Here is a 20,214-nt window from a genome sequence, read left to right as displayed (position 1 = left end):
TGTATGAAGCCATGTTCTGCATTTGTCACTAACAGCTTTAGTTACTAACAGCATTTTGGCTGTTGCTGAGCAGGGTTTGCCAGCATCAAGTCTTTTTTTTTCTCTTCTTTCTCCCCTGCATCCACTGCCAGTGAGTAGGCTGGAGGAGGGTGAGAGGCTCTGAGGGAACACAGGGAGCCACACCTGATCCCAGCTTCCCAGCAATATTCCATACCAGATGGCATTGTGCTGCCAGCTTTTCAAAGGGCTATATTCACCTTATGAGCAAGGTTCACATCAAGGACTAAAATTGTCCAGTGTCTGTGCACTGACACAACCAGAACCCGCTATACTTATACATGCCTATGAGAAAACAAGCCATCTCCCAGGTGTGCTCTTTTCCCTGAACCATTGTGCCTGCCTGTCAAAGCCTGTGCTGGAGCCCTGGCAGAGCCACATCGCCCAGCTCGGCACCTGCTATACTATGCTTCAGGTACCACAGCTGTGCTCAGGGTGGACATCATGGTGGTGTGCATCCTTGTGCTGGAGCTGCTTTCGTCAGGGAGGTTCAGTAACGCTCAATTCACTGACACAGCCTTACAGCAGCTGGGGAAATCAGAGTGCAATGACAGTGTGGTTAGAGGCAGCTGGGGCTGCAGTGTTTGCAAGCCTCACAGCACCAAACATCCACACCAGGCAGCAGAAGGGGACTGGTGTGTTACATGGTAAAGTAGATTCAGGACACAGAGGAGAAAGGAGGTAAAGAGAGAAAAGGTGTTACCATGGTCAAACACACTATTTTTACTGGCTTTTTTGCCCCTAGGGTTTTTAAGTGTTTGGAAAATCATTATCAATGGTAATAGCATTTAAGTCATGGCAACTCTAGAGAAGTGATTTGATCTTGGCAAACAGGCCCCAGCAGAAGGTATCTCTAACACTGCAGTGAGTTAGTTATCCCCCTTGGGGCAAACTACCTAATTAAGCTTTGCAGAGAATAAACGAGCATCAAAAGGCTTCTGCAAACAAGGGGAGAAATTTTGGTGTCATGGCCCCACCGTTTAGCACTGCATCCCACTGTCTCTTTATTACCTCTCTTACATTTGTAGACAATCTAAATTAAGTCACTAAGTCATGAAGTAAGCTTAAAATATCACAATTAAGCCAATGTATTTTTGACAGTTTTACTGAAACTGAAAAAGTAGTTCTGTACCAAAATGTACACAGTTTAGTAATAATACAAAAAGTTAATTCTGCCAGACAGAATGTCAGTTAAATCCACCAAAATGAACACTGAACCACTATTTATTGCCAGACCAGTGTTACTTTAAACAAAATCACTGAATGAACATAGGGACMAAGTAATTCCGAAGTTTCCTTAAATAAAAACAGTAGCAATTAGCAACAATACTGCAATAAGATAAACATTCATGGTACTTGCTATTTACATGCCATCACAACATGTCGAGCATGTAGTATGTTTTCATGCTTGCACACTAGATTTATATGCTCATTACAATGGATATTAATGTGTAGATGTACTACAGAGCAACCCACCATGATGTATATCAAACATGCATATTAGAAGAGCACCTCTACTTGTCACCTCTTTAGGAACGTTGCTGCAGGAAACCCAGCGCAATCCACTGATTCCACCCACAAAAACTCAAACAAGAAAAGCCCAAACCAACCAACCAACCAAAAATATTCTCAAGCATATTAATAATTTTCCTTCTGTGATTAACTAGGCAGGGCTATGCATTTAGCAGTATCCCCAAAAGATAAATTAAACCAGAATAAACCTGGGTTTTTTTTAATTACAGTAAGAACACCTGAGACTGCTTCACTGGTCCAAGTACAGTATTTTATTAAAAAAACTGCTTCTTACATTAACATGTCATTTCATTGAATCCCCTTAATTAGTACTTTTCATTGACAAAAAAAGGTAAGATTTCTTCTTAAAATAAATACTCCCCCCCTCAAAAAGAAAGTTTATAAGGAAAAGAAAATAATCCCCTTTTTTAAGAATAATGTGATTTTCTGGCTTCATTTTATCTCAGCTTAAACAGTGGATAAGCACCTATTCTTGGAGAATAAGTGTCAAACACCTTATAAAAAAATCCCCAACGTAAGGTACATGTGTATGTATATTCCTAAAGAGACTTCTTTTTAAGTAAGTGTAAACATCTGTTCTTGACTCATTTGTTTGAATGCACTCCTATCAAAGTTTAAGAAACTACAGTTACTTAAATACCTGTCTGATACATAACTGTTTTTGAAGTTACCATTTCATTTTTCTACAAAGTAACAAGACAATTGAAGACACCTTTCTTCCCTACTTCAGTACAGATTATATTTAACAGTTCAGAGCTTTACAGATCACAAGTTTTACATAAAGGATTAACCTAAATTTTGGAGTTAAACACTGAACACTGCTTAGCTGAAGCAGGAGCAAATTAAGTACTATATATAGACAGAGGTTTCTGTAAAACTAATTCAATTAAACTGTCTGATAGCCTAAGACCTGTTTTACATGTGAAGAAATTAAAACTGGGAGTTCATAGAAAGAAATTAGGCTTGCCATCACTTTAAAGACATGCTTGTCTAAMCAGAAAATAAAGATGGCAAGGACCAGTGCATTCAAGCCAAGTTTACACTGACTTTTTTGTTTCGTTACTTTAAACGTACCAAGTATATTACGTTTGTTTTCAGCTTAGTAGTTACAAGGACATTAGGCAAAATAATCTCAACCTGTAGAAACAGAAGACTGACTCTTTAGAAAATGATGTGTAAGAGTAAGAATTCAAAGGCCATGTTCAAGACATGTGACAGGATGTTTTTCACARTCACCTCTACCCACTGAAGAAGGTCAAGCATAACTAGTCTCAAGTCTTGCTCTTAGTTTCTCTTACACAGACATCAGTAAGTTGAAGGCGATCTTTATTCTAAACTTCATAGATTTTGGTTTTTTTCCTTGTGCACCTGGTCAGTTACTAGAACAATTCTTCGTTTCAAAGCCGTTTTAGTATTCAAGCTGCCTTTTTAGTGCAGGTTCCTTGAAGATCCTGTAGATTTATTTTTGACCTGTTAAAACAGCAAGGTAACTAAATTAGATYGTTAAAATGTTACACTGCTTTCATGTGTTGCAATTAATTATTGACCCCCGTGTACTTGTAAGAGGATCAAACCAGCAGAGAAATAGACAATTTTTTTCTGGTTTTTACCTGTTGTGGATCATGTGGCTTTTGACTAGATGCCCTGCTGCAAGAGCAGCCATTAGTGATAATTCCCCTGCCATCACTGTAGCACAAACAATTTTAGCAAGCTGCCGGGCATTTTCACCAGGGTTATCTTGGCTTGCACCTTGAACTCCTAGCATCTGCAGAAAAATATAAGGCAATATTATGCTATGCAATCTAAGTAAATTTATGACCAATTTTATATTAAAGTATCTCCAACTTATATACAATCCATGAGTCTCTTTAGGATTGTAAATGGTCTAAGCTTTAGAAACCGGATATATGAAAACAGTTCATTAGACACTTGTAACATTTTAAAGTAAAATACACCAAGTTTCAAGCAGTCTCGTTCCCACACCATTACTTGCACACTACATGAAAGCAAGCTTTGATTTAAGAAGGTAAGTTGCTTTCAACTTTCAGAACTATACCTGCAAACAGGCCTGCTGTGGAAGCAAGTTGGTGCCACCACCAACTGTCCCTATTTCTATAGAAGGCATCGTGCAGCTGATGTACAGGTCTTCATTGGTGGAACCAGTTTTCTCCATCAAAGTGATGCAATTGGAACTGCCCACGTTCTGCGCAGCATCCTTCAGATCAAGCAGGAGAAACAAAACAACGATCCAGACACTTAAATCATTGTTTCACTAAGAATTACTGAACTGAAGAAAATCTGAATTGGTGTAAAACAAACCTACCTGACCACAGGCAATGTAGATCGCTGTCACAATGTTTGCTGCATGTGCATTGTAGCCACCTATGCTACCAGCCATGGCAGAACCCACCAAATTTTTGTTTATATTGACTTCAACTAGATCTTCCGTAGTTGTTTTCAATACCTAGACAAGGTGATAGATACATTTTTATGACCCCTTTCCTCAGGCAGGAGTAGAAATATTCTTATTTGTGATTACTTATGGCATTCATCTCGTTTGCTTCTATATGGAATCTGACTCAACCATTGTCCTAAATAGGTAGCTTTTATTTTTGTTCCAAAGGTGACTTTCAAATGTAGGATGTCCAAGTAACAATGGAAAAGTCGGTGCAAAGGGTTTGAACTTGCATAGGCCTTTGAGACAAGCTCACAAATGCCTATTCCATTTCAAATTCTCACTTAGATTTGGACTGAAACAAGCAAAATCATTTTCACAGAAATATCCAATTAATTCACCTTGAYACGATTGTAACATTCCTGTCAAGTTTTCCCAGAGATTAAACCCTTTCCCATATTTGTTTTGCACATGAATTTGGAGCAAACTGAAAAGTTCCAACACAAACCACTATGCTACATAGGTAAATAAACACTATGCACAGTAATGTAAAATAAATGGCACATTTTTATGAGATTTATACTGAATTTAATATAAAAATTATCAAAGATGGTCAAAAGAGATATTGTTGTTGAACAAAATKTAAGATATTCCTGCATAGCAGGAATACCGAGTGTTGACACAGATCTGCACCAAATCTGCAACACTGACAAAAATATAACATTTTTGTGTTAAGAGTTCAATATAAGTAAATGTAGTGGCATGCAGTTCTGGGGTTTGAGGAAAGCCTTCCTAAATTATCAGTGCCCATTATCACCTCCCCAGTCCTACTCTGGAATGAAATCTTGAGGTTGTAATAGATATTGCCAGTGACTCGGCTACGAAATGCCAACCATTCGAAAACTAGAAAACTACCCCAGAAGACATAAATTATGTCAATGTGTCCATTCTGCACACTCAGTTTGAAACTTGTGTCCAACTCTGTACCCAGAACTTTAGAAATGTTAAATCTGTAACAGATGCAGAGATATGGACATTCAAAGATATGCTAGAAGTCTGTTTACTCATTCCAGAGAAACTAGTACTTTTCAGTCTGAAAATGAGAGTAGCTGGGAAGGTGGAAGGGGTTTGTCAGAGCTGTAAAATCTTGAGCAGTACACACAAGTCTTACATATCTCTCCCAGTACTACATTGGGACATCAACAAATGGAATCAACAGGAAGGCAGTTCACACATAAGGTGGAGCTGGATTGTGGAATTCTGCCCAAGATACTAGTTCTAAAAGTTGACATAGTTTCCCAAAAGGGACTGGACAAATCACAAGGAGAAAGCAANAAAAAAAAAAAAAAAAAAAAAAAAAAAAAAAAAAAAAAAAAAAAAAAAAAATTATTAAATATGCAAACACCCACTCCTAAGATTTAAGCAAGTGTTACAATGCAGTGAATTTCTCCCTGGATACTCCCTCTCATGTCCAGTGCTGGCAACCAGGTAACAGCCAACAGATTTTGTCTGACACACACTTCTGAACTCAGATGGAAGAGAATCTAAGATGCTGTTATAATGGAGGACAAGCTGGCCAGAGAACACGATTGGCATTGCTTATAAAGGTTATCCTTTGTCATGGAAGATGCCAAGGCACTTTGGATTAAGTTAAATTATCTGTTTACCTGAAGTAGGAAACATACAAACAATGAAGAGAATGCCAAGTGTGTGTGAGACAACAAGTAAGTGAAAGGATAAAAAAGACTGGGTTTAATGACAGGCAACATGCCACATGTAAACACCTGTCAAAATGTAGCATAATTTTTCAAAACCTAACTATGGAAAACCAAATGCTCCCAGCTAGATATGTGTCATTAAACACATTCACATTATTTCACAGTAGACACAATGAAAAGCAAAGTATCTACTGACTCAAGAAAAATGGCTTATCCTACACAAGTACCTGAAAACACATGTAAGAACCACCTTTACCTGGAAAACAATTTCCAGTTCATATTTATAATGTAAAGTAAGCATCAGTTTTACAAAATGTATGTGTTTTTATAACCAAGAGAGCAGACACTTACTTCTTTAACAACCTTAGCTGGAATGACTGCTTCACAGACAACAGACTTCCCTCTTCCCTCTATCCAATTTATAGCAGCAGGTTTTTTGTCTGTACAGTAGTTACCACTGATAGCTATAACCTGAAGGTCAGGAAATTCTTCATTCAGCCTTGTCAGTGCTTTTTCAGTACCCTGTTAGAGAGAAAACAGGTAATAGGCTAGGTTTATCATTATGGGTGTAAAATAAGCTACTCAAGGACAGTGGAACAGTATTCTAGTCATTGTCATAATTAATTGGCTTTTTCCCTCTTGTTTCTTTTTTTCTAACTACTTTGGGAATTATACTGGGGAATAATTGATTTTTCCCTGGATACATTCTAGGTGTATAGGCATATGGTTGCCATACTGAAGATACAACATGAATCAAGTGAAACATTACAGGCATGAAATGAAGTAATTTGAGTTGTCGTAGAAAGACTTCTCTACACCAGGAAATCAGACTAGAAAATCTGCTCTGTTAGAATTTGTTAATGATCAGATACATTTACATAATGATTCTGATTGCCTATTCTATATCAAGTTTAAGTCTAAGACTCTTCACTTCATATAGCACAAGGCAATCTAGGGATGATGTCTCAAGTTCGTCCATGTTTTCATAAAAAACAAACAAAACTAGAGAATATCTCTCTGCTGCCACTCCTAAACCTTTATTTACTAGGAAGTGATAAACACAGTAACAGACTAATTATTGCTGGATGAAATCTTTGGCTCAAAGCAACAGAGCAAACAGCTTAGCTTCCCCTACTACAAAAAGTACTTTCTTTAAATAATTATTAAAATATAAAATTATTTTTCTCTTTCATTGTTCTCTTCCTATTCTAGTCTACACTTGACAAAGTCGAACATTTTCATTATTTTGTGCAAAGAGCACCGTGTCTTATTTTTCTTTCAGMTACTAGGGAGTCATAGGTTATTAGGCTATTTTTATTTTTGAAAGGAACACACATTTTTAAAAATACTTAAGGAGACTGGTCCTTACTTTTGAAATCATATTCATTCCCATTGCATCCCCTGTTGCAGACTGAAAACGGATATAAAGGTTACGACCAGCCAAACTGATGAGAAGTTTTTGTAGGCGGGCAAACCTGCAAGGAAATGTAATTGTTACTTACAATCCCCAAGGTAAGATTAGTTTTAAGAGTCAAAACAACAATAAATCTTTGCAAACTGTGATAAATACAAAAGCACAGATTCCTTCAGGAATGCTTTGGGAAATACTTCTAAGACCAACAAGTCCAATCTTTGACAGACGACCATCTTATCAACAAGACCACAGCACCAAATGCTATGTCCAGTAATTTCTTGAAAACTTCCAGGGATGATGTTTTCTTGTCTTCTTGTACTTTAAAAGTATTCACTGTAAAAGTGTTCACTGCCTTTTTACATTTTCTATCCCTGGCCTTGAAGGCATTTTATAAAATGTCCTGAACTGCAAACATAAATTTTAAGGAATATAAATGAATAAAACATCTCACTACCAGGTATAAAATAAAAATGAGATCTTTAGAAATTCTGATACCAGTTTTACAGCATGCTATCTTCAACAGTTTAAGTCCCACASGTCACTCAAAAGGCAGACAATACTGCATTTAAAAAGCAGCATGAGCTGATTCTGGCCAAAATACAGACATATCTTTGGCTGATGCTTGTTAAGAAACAAAACAGGTAAGGAAAGGCTAAATACCAAACTTTGAGGTTTTTTTCTGCATAGTAACTACAGTTACAGCTACTTTGCCTAGTGAAAATAAGCTAATGTATTTTTAAATGCTTAGACAAGTTAATATTCTATTAATTATTATGCAACGTGTATCTATTTGTTGTTAATGTACAGTTTACCATTATTAGTGAAAAAATGTTCAATGCTAGCCTTGGTACACAGCCAGAGTGACTTTTGTTCTCTTAGTACTACATGGGATAGCCAAAACGAACATGTAATTTCCTGTATTGCAATACTCCAAAAAAACATTAGGATGTTTCTACCATCCACAGAAGTCTTATGTCCGGAAATGAAGCTGGAATAGTCATTGTACTAACCTACTTGTGCTGTCAAAAGATTCCTTCATTATTTTAAAGCCTTCAGGGCTTTCAAGCCAAACTTTCACCTCTGCAGCCTGGCAAGCAGAGGGCAACCTTACAACAGGTCCTCGAGTCATCCCATCTGCCAGAATGCGGCTACGTGCTCCCCCACCAAGCTGAAAAAAGGGGAACAAAGCAGAAGGGGCACAAAGTAAGATTACTGAATTTTTCGTTTTCAGGAAGTCAAAAATATGCATTATAAAAACCTGAATACATTTTATAATACAGGACATTTTCAAACTTTTCAAGTCAAACAATACTTACACATATTGCTCTACATCCTCTGTTTGTGCTTGCTACAAGACATCCTTCTGTTGTTGCCATTGGTACCTGAAACTCTTTGTTATCCAAAACGAGTGGTCCTGCTACGCCTACAGGAATAGGCATATATCCAATCACGTTTTCACAGCAAGCTCCCATAACCTTGCCAAAATAATACAGAACAGTCATTAAGTGATACAGTACAGCATGCTACACACTATGCCTATGACTACACCAAGGTATTTCAGTAAAAGACCCACAAACTTACCCATTATGTAACTGACTGCCACTTCCAAGAAGTTAACAGCTACAGCTATCAACAGCTAGTACTATTCAAGTCTAGGCACATGTACTGAATCTTCTACAGTACTAAACATTACTAAAATACCTTAATATTTTAAATTTTTCTTAAAATAATCAATTTTAATTTGAGCTCAAGGTTATTATCATTCAGTTGAACTGTGGCTCAATACTAGTAGAACTCTGTGTTTCTGAGATAAGGCAGCTGCACACTTAGATAGGAAATATTTTTTGGATAACCTACAAAACTCACCCACCACTTCAAGTTTAAAAACATGAAGCTCWATTAAAGGTGTGTTTGCCTCTGTTTCTTTTCTTCTGTATCAGTTTTGATCAAGCTCATTGTTAATTCACATACATCACAAAGGATTTATCTCATAGAGTCATAGACTTGTTAAGGAACCATAAAGATCTTCATCTAGTTCCAGCCTCTCTACTAAATAGAGCAACACCTTTCACTATATCAGGTTKCTCAGAGCCCTATCCAGTCTGGCCTTGAACACTGCCAGGGATGGGGCATCCACAGCTTCTCTGGGCAACCTGTTCCAGCATCTTACCACCCTCACTTCATAAAATTTCTTCCTAACRTCTAATGCTGCTCTTCTTCAGCTTAAGGCTGTTCCCCCTTGTATTTTCACTACATGTCCTTCTGCAAACGCCCTCTCCAGCTCTCTTGTATGCCCCCATTCAGGTACTCTAAAGTGCTATAAAGTCTTCCCAAAACTTTCTCTCCCAGGATAAAAAACCCCAACTCTCTTAGTGTGTCTTCACAGGAGAGGTATTCTAACCCCCTGATAAACTTAGTGGCCTCCTCGGGAGTTGTTCCAACAGGTCCGTGTTTYCCTTTTTCATATATTTGGAAAATAATTTTACAGTGAGTTTAGCTTGTCTACTGTGTACTTACCAAAGAATAATTGTAATTCCTATAAGGAAGATACTGCAAAGATGAAGGTTCAGGAAGTTTCTTGGATAACATTTGTCTGCGAATGGATACACCTCGCTCCTGGGTTTCCATCAGGGTTTCCAGTTTGTATGCAGGAATATGCTTAGCATTAACTAAGCTGATAACCTCAGCATCAGTAAGAAACTTTGCCCCTTCCTAGAAATATACAAGGTAGCGAGAGAAAATACAGATGCTCCTGGTGAAAAYACTTTTAATTAAAACTTTCCAAAAGGAAAAGGATAACAACTTCACTTTGCTAAGGAAGCCAACCACCAACAACAGGTTTTACAGCAGGCCAGGATATGATCAAAACGTTTCATGACCAGATACCCACTTATACATGTACATCATGAAGCTCCAAAGATTTTGTATGTTATGAACGATAAAGTTGCTTCCTTCTCCTACCCTTTCCAACTGACTTGAAAAGTGACTTGTTAAAGGGTTTTCTTTTAGTTGTGACTTCCACACAACCCTATGTTACTAAAGCCATGTAATTTTCTGAAGAATATTATAACCAATTGGATTACGTAAAAGCTAGGGGAAGAACTCTCACACAGTTCTTTATACCAGATGTTGCAGTTGAGGTTAAACAAAAAAATTGTTTTCCATACCTGTGCATTTCCAAGTATACGAACACACTCCTCAATAGAACGTGGTTCTTTAGGTAACTCAATTTCTTCCTCTTTTCCACTAAGACATGAAGAAGTTTCCACAGGGCTGGAATTGCCAACCACAAATGTAGCCTTGGCTGATGACTCTGCTAACACAGGTTTTATGACTTCAGCTGCACAAAGACAATTAAAATGAAATCAGGTTTTCAAAATCCTAAAGTTTTGATACAAACATAACATGTTAGTACAGATTTCACTATTCCAAATACTCATAAATGGTCCAGACTTTAATTATAAAAATTACCTACCACTTCCATCTTTGGAAATGAAAGCTTCTTCTGATGTGTTAGATTTCTGATTGTTTTTCAGAAGTCCAGACTGCTTCCTGCAACAATTCTCAGGGACCTTTTTTTGTACCATCACAGGAGATGTTATGGGATTCTTCAGTGAGAGGGTAGATTCAGTCTCTGCTTGCTCAAAGAAAATGTATTTGACAGCAAGGAGAAGGGCTAATCCAAGCGTGATTACTTGCTCAATATCCATACTGGCCATTCTAAAAAGGACAGATCAAAAAGTAAATAGACAGTATATACATTTTGTTGCTTATAACAACATTATGATATTCTTTGCTTCAGAAAGGGTAATATTTTCATCATCATTTACAGCTACAGAAATTACAGTCAAAAATATTTTCTACCAGGAAATTGAAGTATGCTAGGCTAGGGTGGAAAAATCATTCTTCATATTATTATCAACATAAAAACCTTCAGATGTCATTAAAGGGTTACTTAAATCCGGCTAAATAGCAGTCCTAGTAGGAAAAATTACTGTAAAAGATTCACTAATAGCTACATCAAGTTGATTTAATACCCATCCCCCCAACAACAAGACAAAGTTTCATTTATCATCCTCTAGCAATAATAACTACTATGGTGCAAAATATACTGCTAAGAGGGGAAAAAACCCCTTCCTAAACCAGAAAGTTCTGAGTTCTTGGCAATAACATGAAACACCAGGTAACAMTAACTTGAATTGCAGTGGAAGAAAAGCCATAGGATAACATGGGTTTTGCACTTCTTGCACTCATGTGAATGGTCAGAAGCTAGGCATAAGTAACTACTGTAATGCAGTTTGCAATTTTTTTCCAGTATGCTATGAAAGATGCTAATGGGAGAAGACAATGTTTTGATGCATACAGGACAGCTAGTTCTTGATCGTGTAATTGACTGCTTCAAGGGGATTGGACAAATGGCATAATATTGACATATTTCTTCTGAAATGTCACCTCTGGTTCCAAGAAATCCTACAGTGGTCTGAYCTACCAGTCTACAAGTACTGTGCTCTAGGACAAGAAGCTTCTAGCTTGGCAGCACTACATATACAGCACAATCACACTTCTGTGAAGCCACCCACCGAGAAAGGTAGAACTGCCACAGGGAAACATTAGGTTCAATTCTCTTTGGTGCATTCTCATCCAATCCCACTGAATTTTCTACAGTACTGTTTTGAGCAGCTGGTTCCGCTATCCAACGACTGTGTGCGTGCACAAGGACCAAACCCAGCGACTGTATCAAAAACACAAAACAAATATTAATTTCCCAAATGTAAYTCGGTATCTAACTTACCAAGAGTACATATTGTTCTTTATTGTTTGGTTTTTCTCTGTGTATTTTTCCCCCCCATGCTTCCCATGCCTCTAAAGACTAAAGCTATAAGCTGATTTTCCACACCTCTAATTAGGACCCTTTTGGCCTACTGTAACATTATTATAGAGTATCTTCAGATGTATCCCACCCACATTTTTCGTCTTGCTCAAGAAATAAACAAAGGAAGGAGAGGATACTGTAGGGGTAAGTGAGAGGGAATTAGAACACATGAAAGATCCCCAAGGGCTTGGCACAGAAATGGCACAGGCAGGAAAATGACAGGTATAGATACAGGGGAAGTTATTAAAAACTACCACTGTAAACCCAACTAATGGGCAGCAGAATACAGGTCTATAGAAAACAAAAGCTTGATTCATTGTACTAGGACACCTCATTGACTGCATAACCACAAGTGAAAAAGAGCCACGAACCATAATCATTTTGACCCTCTGTGTTACAGGATTTGGTTTATTCTCTTCTTCTTCCAGAACACGAGCAAAGTGACTAAGCTGCCATATAGGGCGCCCTTCACGACTCTCTCTTGAAAGCTGCAAAAAACCAACAAAATTCAAACATAGGTCATCAACAAATAAGATGCCACATTCCATTTTTATTTGATCATTGAGAAATTACCTACAAAAGAGTCTACAGTCTACTGTTCAGCTTATATTGGACTTTCAATAGTGAAAAACCCTGGACAGACAGTAAGTTACAGTATAATCTGTTTACTCTGCTTTAGATTAGAACTACTACTGAGTGTGACTCATTTACAGCAGTATTTACAAATTACTGTCACCAGTTCACTTTGAAAGGAAGACAAACATGTAACTCCATGATGAAAAGTACAGCCTACAGAAGCATAGAGCTGAATACTAAACTTGATGTTGTCTTGTAGTTGGTCTTACCTCCAATACCAAGGACACACAAGCTGGAAAGAAGGTCATGAAGACAAAGTAGTTGGCAAGAACAGACATGCAGCCAAAGCAGCACATAATTTCAAGCTGTCGTACACCTAAACAAAAACACAATTTTTACATTTGAATATGCAATTTGTTATACTTGAAGTGCTGCAAAACTGAGAAAGGAATCATTAAACTGACATGGCAGATTACAGAAGGAACTGTCTAGATCAATTAAAATCAAGCACGTTAAACCCTAGTCATTGTGCACTGGCTCATTCTAAGCATAATGTCTTCGACAGAGAAGTATTTTAAGGTACAATTCTAAATGAATACAAATAAAATTCACCAAGATTTTAACACTTCACAGTGAAAGCTTGAAACCCCTTACTTATCCAAGCAAAGAAAAATTATCCAACATTATGTATTTAACTAGCTTCTGAAGGATGTTTAGGCAAGAAGAGTATACACCCCGCCTACTCCTTCACAAGTATCCAGAAAAAGCCATGTTAACCATGTTGCACATGCATTACAGAACTGCCTGTGAAAGGATGAAAGAGCTAACAGTATAAATTGTTTTTAAAAAACTATATGCAACACCAAAATGAGATTTTGTCCCTAAGATATAAAGAAGAAAACAGCTCATTGATGCACAATACCCTGAAACAAGCAAAACTGTTTGGAAAACAAATGCTTTTGAAGATGCTTTCAAGCTATGAAATATAGTTAGAATAAAACCCAAAACAAATTTATGAAAGCAGCTGTACAGAAGTTTATTCCTACTGCACAATGCTAAAGGAAAGCCATTACCTGTATTTCAAACTTTGGTTCAATATGTGCTTGTTATTCATATTTGCAAGAAACCACTAAAACAAGCTAATTAGGAAAGAAAAAAAATAAAGTCACTCCACTCTCATAGGTAACCCCTGTTATTTGAAACTCTCAATTTCCTAATGTCTCTCAAACAGCCTTTTTAAACTGAAAATATCTGGATCCCTAGATTGCATAGCTCACCTGACATGGTACCAACACCGATTACAAGACATTCCACAAGTGCATCCAATGTAAACGTAGGGCCTAATATTGCCATCCCACGTGAAATATTTTCTCTCACTTCATCCTAAAAAGAAAAATTTCTGTCCATTAACATGAAGACAAAAACCAAATTAAGTTAGACATAACATGACTAGTAAACTGAGTAGTATTATGATACTAAGACCTTGTAAAACATATTGAAAATGATTGATTATGAGAAAGTACATAAAGAATATATTCTATTTCCTTTTAGCTATTATACTTTGACTGTCTGTTGACACAAGATTATTTCATTTTGATTTACTTCCCTACCTTTGCCTCATCAGTGTTCTAAACTTCTGTGGCACTGATGGGTGGAGACTCTAATTACAGTAAATTTGGAAGAACAACACTTCTAAATTTGAAGACATGAAATAGAAGATGCTTGCATCATGGCATTTCAAAATTTCTTCCAACCACATATCTATACCCGAACTACCACTTTAGTATTTTAAATGTAACTCTGTAGGCTCAGCTGATGGAAAAAGAAGGCATTAAAACTTTTTGCTGGGTAGAGGGATTTCCTCCAGAAGGCAGGCATGATAAACTTTAGATTTGCTACTGTTTTCCTGGTGATGGTGTTTTTGGTGCAAGAGAGGAAATAACTGTAGGGAAAACCCATTTGTAAAATACTTTCTTGAGTATTAGCAAAAAATTCTGTACTTGCAGTTATCATACAATAATATGTAAAACATTACATTGCATATATAGAAAATGCAGTGTAATATACACTAAATTAAAATATAATAGATAATATTTTGTCACATTTAGTATGCTCAAACACCATATACACTATTTTGTAAGTATAAATCTCACTTAGTATACTTGTATTCCAGAACTTGGACTATTAGGAAACAAACATTATCAGGTATGACAAACAAGATGTCTGTCAATCTCTCCTACTGTGCTGCATTAAATGTTATTTGAGCATGAATGTTCCTGTCTGCATGTATGGTACATTTATTCTGCTAACATTTGGCCTAAAAATAGGCTTTTCTCAGTAGCAACATTGTAACATTAGCTGTGTCTTTATACACTGTTCCTGAGTCCTAGAAATTAACTTCTTTTGGCCAATAATAATTTTAAGCAAGATTTTGTCTAGGAACTCTAGCGTCCTCAGAAGAGCTATAAACATTGCTGGTTGAAAGTTTCAATTTTACAAAGCCATGCTAACACATACAAATAACTTGTGTGTTATGTGTATGTAACTCCTAGTCCACATGGCTGTACACAATAATTTTACCATGTATTCACTTGAACATTGATCTGGCTTGAAGACAAGAAACACAGARTCTGGACAACACAAAATCTGATCCTTTTGTTATTTGTGTATCCCCAAGACAGTATTTGCCTGTATGTCTCTTTACTTGGATTACTCATTTGTAATTATAAAATGGCTTGTCTTGAAAGGGACCTTAAAGATCACCTAGTTCTAATCCCCTGCCATGGGACAATGTTCTGTTTTGAACATTAAATTCAAAATCTCCATTGAAAGACAAACAAACAAAAAACCCAAAGTAAACCACCAACCAACTGAAAAATCCTCAAAAATAACTCTCCTGACCTGTGAGTTGGAACTGAGCGCAAACTTGGCTAACGCACTTGCTCTTGACAAATCAATCAGAAGCAGGAAGAATGGTAAAGCTTCACTGAAAAAAAAGCAAATGTTAAAATTCCAAGTTTATGGTACATGAAAAAAAAATGCAAGTATGAAATCCAGAATAACAATTCATCACTTACTTTAAACCTGTCAGTTCTTTATCCAAGAAGTGAATTACCACTGTACTAAAAACAAAACTTGAGAAGATTGTGAAGAGGCCAGCAATACCTTAAAAACATAACAGAATGGGAAATTTTTGGTTTATATATATATAGGAAGAGGAAAAGAAAAAGAAAAAAAAAAAACCAAAATCTCCATGTTTTTAAATTAATTGTGACAAATTCATGAGAATTCCTATCTCAGTGCATTAACAGCAGTTGAGATACAAATTGAAGTAGATGCTATTTTTATAGATATTAAAATCTAACATTTGTAATGCATTCAAAAAAAGACTCAGAAGTGAAAGCATAAATCTTCTCAATTTAAGCAAAATTAAAACTTAAAAAGCTCTAGAATTTGAAATATTTCACACAATAAATAGTTATTTTGGGAATTACATTTTCAGTGTTTATATAATCCTACACAACCTTTCCTTGAAAAAAAAATGCACTTTGATACATGCAAGTAATTTCTTCTGCTATCTAGCAAATAACTAAAATAACCCCGTTCTGAACACAAGCATTGAAATGCTAGCATTTACAATTTGGGCAACCCACCCCAACAATTAAAACTCATACAGAAAATGCAAAAATCAGATGCAGTACCTAGTATGTATTTTGATCCAAGCTGTCTTAAGTTCTGAAACTGGAAATATATATAAAGAATTGCTATGCAGCGTGTGATTGTCAGGATGATGATGTCACTGCTCAGAACATCCTGTATGTAACAGAAAGTCATTTAGTTAGCTTTTACACTAAGGAACAATTTGTTAAAAAATACACTGTGAAGCTGCACTAAAAGCGATGTTTCAGGTTAAAAAAAATCACTGCTAGTCTTGTCTTAAAAATTTAAATATTGAAATGCTTGTTCATTACTGCATCACTTTTTCCATATAGCTTTAATATCTACAGTGAGAAAAGAAGGCTATGAAGAAGCTTCTGCATGGCAACTTCACTCCTAATACAACACAACCTGATCAGATTCTATGGAAAACCCTGAATCTACTGATTAAGACCACGTACTATAAAATTAATTTAAATCCTTACTTCTTCCAGTTTGGGGCACTCATAATTCCAGCCACAGATCTTATCATTCCCAGTGAACATCTTCATAGACATCATACAGATAGTAAGAGTCACTGTTCCCACAATGACCTCCCATGGATGAGAGGCCACAAAAAGGCCGTGCATTCGGAAGAGTCTGGACAGCATTTTCAAGGCTGTTTTTCTGTACTTAGCAAACCTGCAACAAAAGAATATTTTATATAAGCAAATATAAGATTCAGGAAAAAAAGAGAGAGCTCCACACTTTCCTGCAAGACATCCTTCAGGAAATAAAAGTAAAACAACGTAAGTCAGAGGTGAGTAAGAAAAACTAATCTTCAACTTCTGTCCCTCAGCCTTCCATCTATTCCTAATATTCCAAAACAGAATATGATTTGTTCCTGTCCTCTTAACCTTTTGCTTTGTAATACACATCACCCTTGTTTCTYAAGATCTTGGCCACTGGGATTAGCTCATTCATTAGAGCATGGTGCTAATAATGCCAAGGATGATAGTTCAGTCTCCATACAGGCCCTCCACTTAACAGCTGAACTCAATGATTACAGTTGGTTCCTTCCAAATTGGAAGATTCTGTGACTCTAACAGTAAGCAATCACTACTCTCACAAGATCGCTCAGGATCTTCCTATCATATCATTTTGATACTGCTTTGACTWAAAATTCTTGATTTACCACCTCTGTAAGCACTCACAAAATTCTTTCATTTCTCTGTACTGATTCTTCCTATCAAAAATACTGTTTAGCCACAAAAATTATCTATTAACCTTTACTGGTAATGCTCAACAGCAGAAATTGCACTGTTGCATCTCTGACGGTGTCTTCTCTAATGTCTGTTCAATATTATTGTGGGATATAAATTAATTACATTCAAAAATATACATTCTTCATCTAAAGCATGCAATTCCTCACATAACAGTATTGTGGCAGTTCTCTTCTATCCATTGCTGTTTCTTGGTTGCTGGCACATTTCATCATCCCTTCGCTTCCAACAGATAACAAACATTTACAGAAATGATCACAGCTGTCTTTCACATAACAAACAACACATATGTTCAACGAATATCTGCTCTATGTGGTATCTTTATGTAAGTTCATCAAACTTACTGTTTTAGAGCATAGAAACAAAATGTCATAACGTTCTCTTGCACATACATTAGTAACTGGACTTTCCTTCCCCCACTRCACAAAAACAATAGCTTAAAAGACTGTATTGTAAAGTTATAAAAAATGCTCAATAGCCTGGCTAACAGAGGCAATCTGTAATTCAGTATTTACATTGTACCAACCTAACACTGCAAGATTTCCATGGAGGACTGAAGGCTCTACACACTGCCACTTCCGAGTGGATTAAAAAAAATCCCTTTGTGTTGTCCTAAATGCAACAATCCATCCACTGGGCTTCTGGTATTATTTCTTTTGCTTAGACATCAAAAATGAAGCAGGCAATCAATGGAAAAAATAAACAGGGCAAATCTATCTGCTGAAGAGTTCCTGAAGATACCAGAATCATCTTGGTTTCCTCCCAATACCAATTACATTACCACCAACAGCACTGACCTATTCTTCTTTATCCTTCCACAGTGAAGGTGTGGCAGGATGTCTGCAACTCATGGAGCGAAATTGGAAAAATAATTGAGAAGACTGCCTTCCTTATGAACAAATTATTTAATTTCATGACAAAAAGCTTTTTAAAAACAAAATCTAAAAACTAACTCCTGGTTTTAAAGCTGATACTATCCTTTCTTTTTGCCAGTGTCATATAATCTACATTCTGTTTTGTAAATTTATTTTCTTGTAAAGCTGTTCCAAACTATATTATTATTTCTCCTCAGCACAATGGAAAGTATCTTTTAATTAGGAAAACAAAAATAAAACCCAACCAGAAGAATACCTGCGCTGAAGATTTTGAAACAACACAAGAAATAGAAAAGGCATCACAACATCCTCTGAAAATACAAATTATTTTGAATACCAGACTATTTCAGGAAAATCAGAACTAGCAGCTCCTACTTGACTATAGAGTTCTACCAGTCCTGAATCTAGTAATACAGCTAATACAACCAATTGGCAACTTGATTATCGACAATCAAAAAAAAAAAAAAAAGAAATAGGAGAGCTAGAAAGATTTCAAAATCTTTTCTTCAGAAATTGTTTTTCCCATTTCTGAGCAAAAATGGTAAAACTGAAATGGCTTCACATAATCCATTGGGGAAAAATTAATTAATTCATTTATTAAAATAATCACCCACAATATCTTACTTTTATTATTAACTGCTGCTATGAAATACAGGATGCCTCAYCAATCATCTTGGGGTTAAATGAGTGAACTAACTCCTAACCTAGAAGGATTCTTAAAAGCATTTGTGTTTATTGAATCTGCCTGAAGTGCAGGGTGCTTTTTGCTATGCAGTTGACTCTTCTAGAAAATAWTGATGATTTCACACAGTGATTCTGCTTTACAGTGCTGAAAAAAAAATTAAGTGCATAACATCAGCTGATATTTCTGTTTAAAATATTTATACACTCCCACTGACTTGTAGCTTGAAATTAACAAGACTTAATATTAAATATAAAGCCAAAATTTACTATTCGTGTAATTCTGTTGAGCTTCAAAATGGTGGTTCAAAAGGGATGCTTTGTAAATACTGCTTGTCATTGTTTTCAATCAATAATTTCTACAGGACTAGAAAATAAGGCAATCCTTATTGGGAATCAAAACAGAATGCAAAATACAAACCAAATTCAAATGTGACCCCCTCAAAAAATTAACCAGAGTGTAAAAAGCAAACTAGACCAGCCGTATGAAATGCTTTTCATTAATTACCAACCACGTAACTGTACGAGTAGCCTCTTAAATTCCTAAGGTTTGTCACACAGCTCTCACTAACCTCAGAGTAATCCTCTGCAATACCATCTATTAGATCAGCACAAATTTCTCATCCCTTGCTATCTGACTCAGCAATACCTACAGGAATAAAGCGGCAAAAACCTGTGCAGAGCTCACCTGGAACGAGCGCACAGAGACCCTGACACACTGYCAGGGAGGCATGTTTTTTTCAAAGAAGGGGAAGCCACCCTTTCCCAGGCCCATCGCTGCAGACCCCATGCGAAACGCGGGGGGATCAGCCCTGCGGCAGCGCGGCCGAGGCCGCCCCACAGCCTGCGGGCAGCACGACAGCGTCAAGAAGCCACCGCGACAGCGACACGGGCATCCCCCGCACGCCACTCAGGGCGGCGGTGAGGCGGGGCGGCCGCCACTCCCTACGGACGGCGATGGCGACGGAGCCTTTCCCGTCCCGCGCCGCCGCCGCCCGCCCGTTCTCCGAACAGCCACTCGGAGCCCGAAGGCGGGTCCGCCCGCCGGGCACAGCGGGTCCGTGTCGCCAGCTCCACACCCCCCGCCCGCAGCCCACCGATCCCCCCTCACCGTCGCGCTCCAGCCGCGCTCGCCGCTCCGTCCCGCCGCGCCCCGGACTGCACCGGCGGCCC

General features: G+C 37.3%; 1 protein-coding gene across 2 annotated transcripts; it reads right to left on the bottom strand.

Annotated features, from left to right (window-relative positions):
* Positions 1–1,847: 1,847 nt before the first annotated feature.
* On the bottom strand, positions 1,848–20,208 carry HMGCR (3-hydroxy-3-methylglutaryl-CoA reductase). Of its 2 annotated transcripts, none has more exons than XM_057363807.1 (20): positions 20,153–20,208; positions 16,709–16,904; positions 16,268–16,379; positions 15,644–15,731; positions 15,468–15,552; positions 13,844–13,949; positions 12,836–12,942; positions 12,362–12,478; positions 11,698–11,849; positions 10,593–10,837; positions 10,285–10,457; positions 9,635–9,829; positions 8,434–8,592; positions 8,128–8,285; positions 7,073–7,178; positions 6,055–6,225; positions 3,914–4,054; positions 3,647–3,805; positions 3,201–3,355; positions 1,848–3,060 (listed from the first exon to the last, which is right to left on the bottom strand). In XM_057363807.1, the coding sequence occupies exons 2-20, from the start codon at positions 16,871–16,873 to the stop codon at positions 3,006–3,008; spliced, it is 2,649 nt and encodes an 882-aa protein (XP_057219790.1). In that variant the 5' UTR covers positions 16,874–16,904; positions 20,153–20,208; the 3' UTR covers positions 1,848–3,005. The 2 variants fall into 2 exon arrangements, with proteins under 2 accessions (XP_057219790.1, XP_057219791.1); XM_057363808.1 differs by lacking the exon at positions 20,153–20,208 and adding an exon at positions 19,730–19,749.
* Positions 20,209–20,214: the final 6 nt, after the last annotated feature.

The sequence above is a fragment of the Malurus melanocephalus genome, unplaced genomic scaffold, assembly GCF_030028575.1.
Source record: "Malurus melanocephalus ecotype Western Australia unplaced genomic scaffold, MMel_1.1 scaffold_31, whole genome shotgun sequence".
NCBI classification, from domain to species: domain Eukaryota; kingdom Metazoa; phylum Chordata; class Aves; order Passeriformes; family Maluridae; genus Malurus; species Malurus melanocephalus.
The sequence above is the reverse complement of the archived record's forward strand: the minus strand, read 5'-3'. Positions and strand labels throughout refer to the sequence as shown.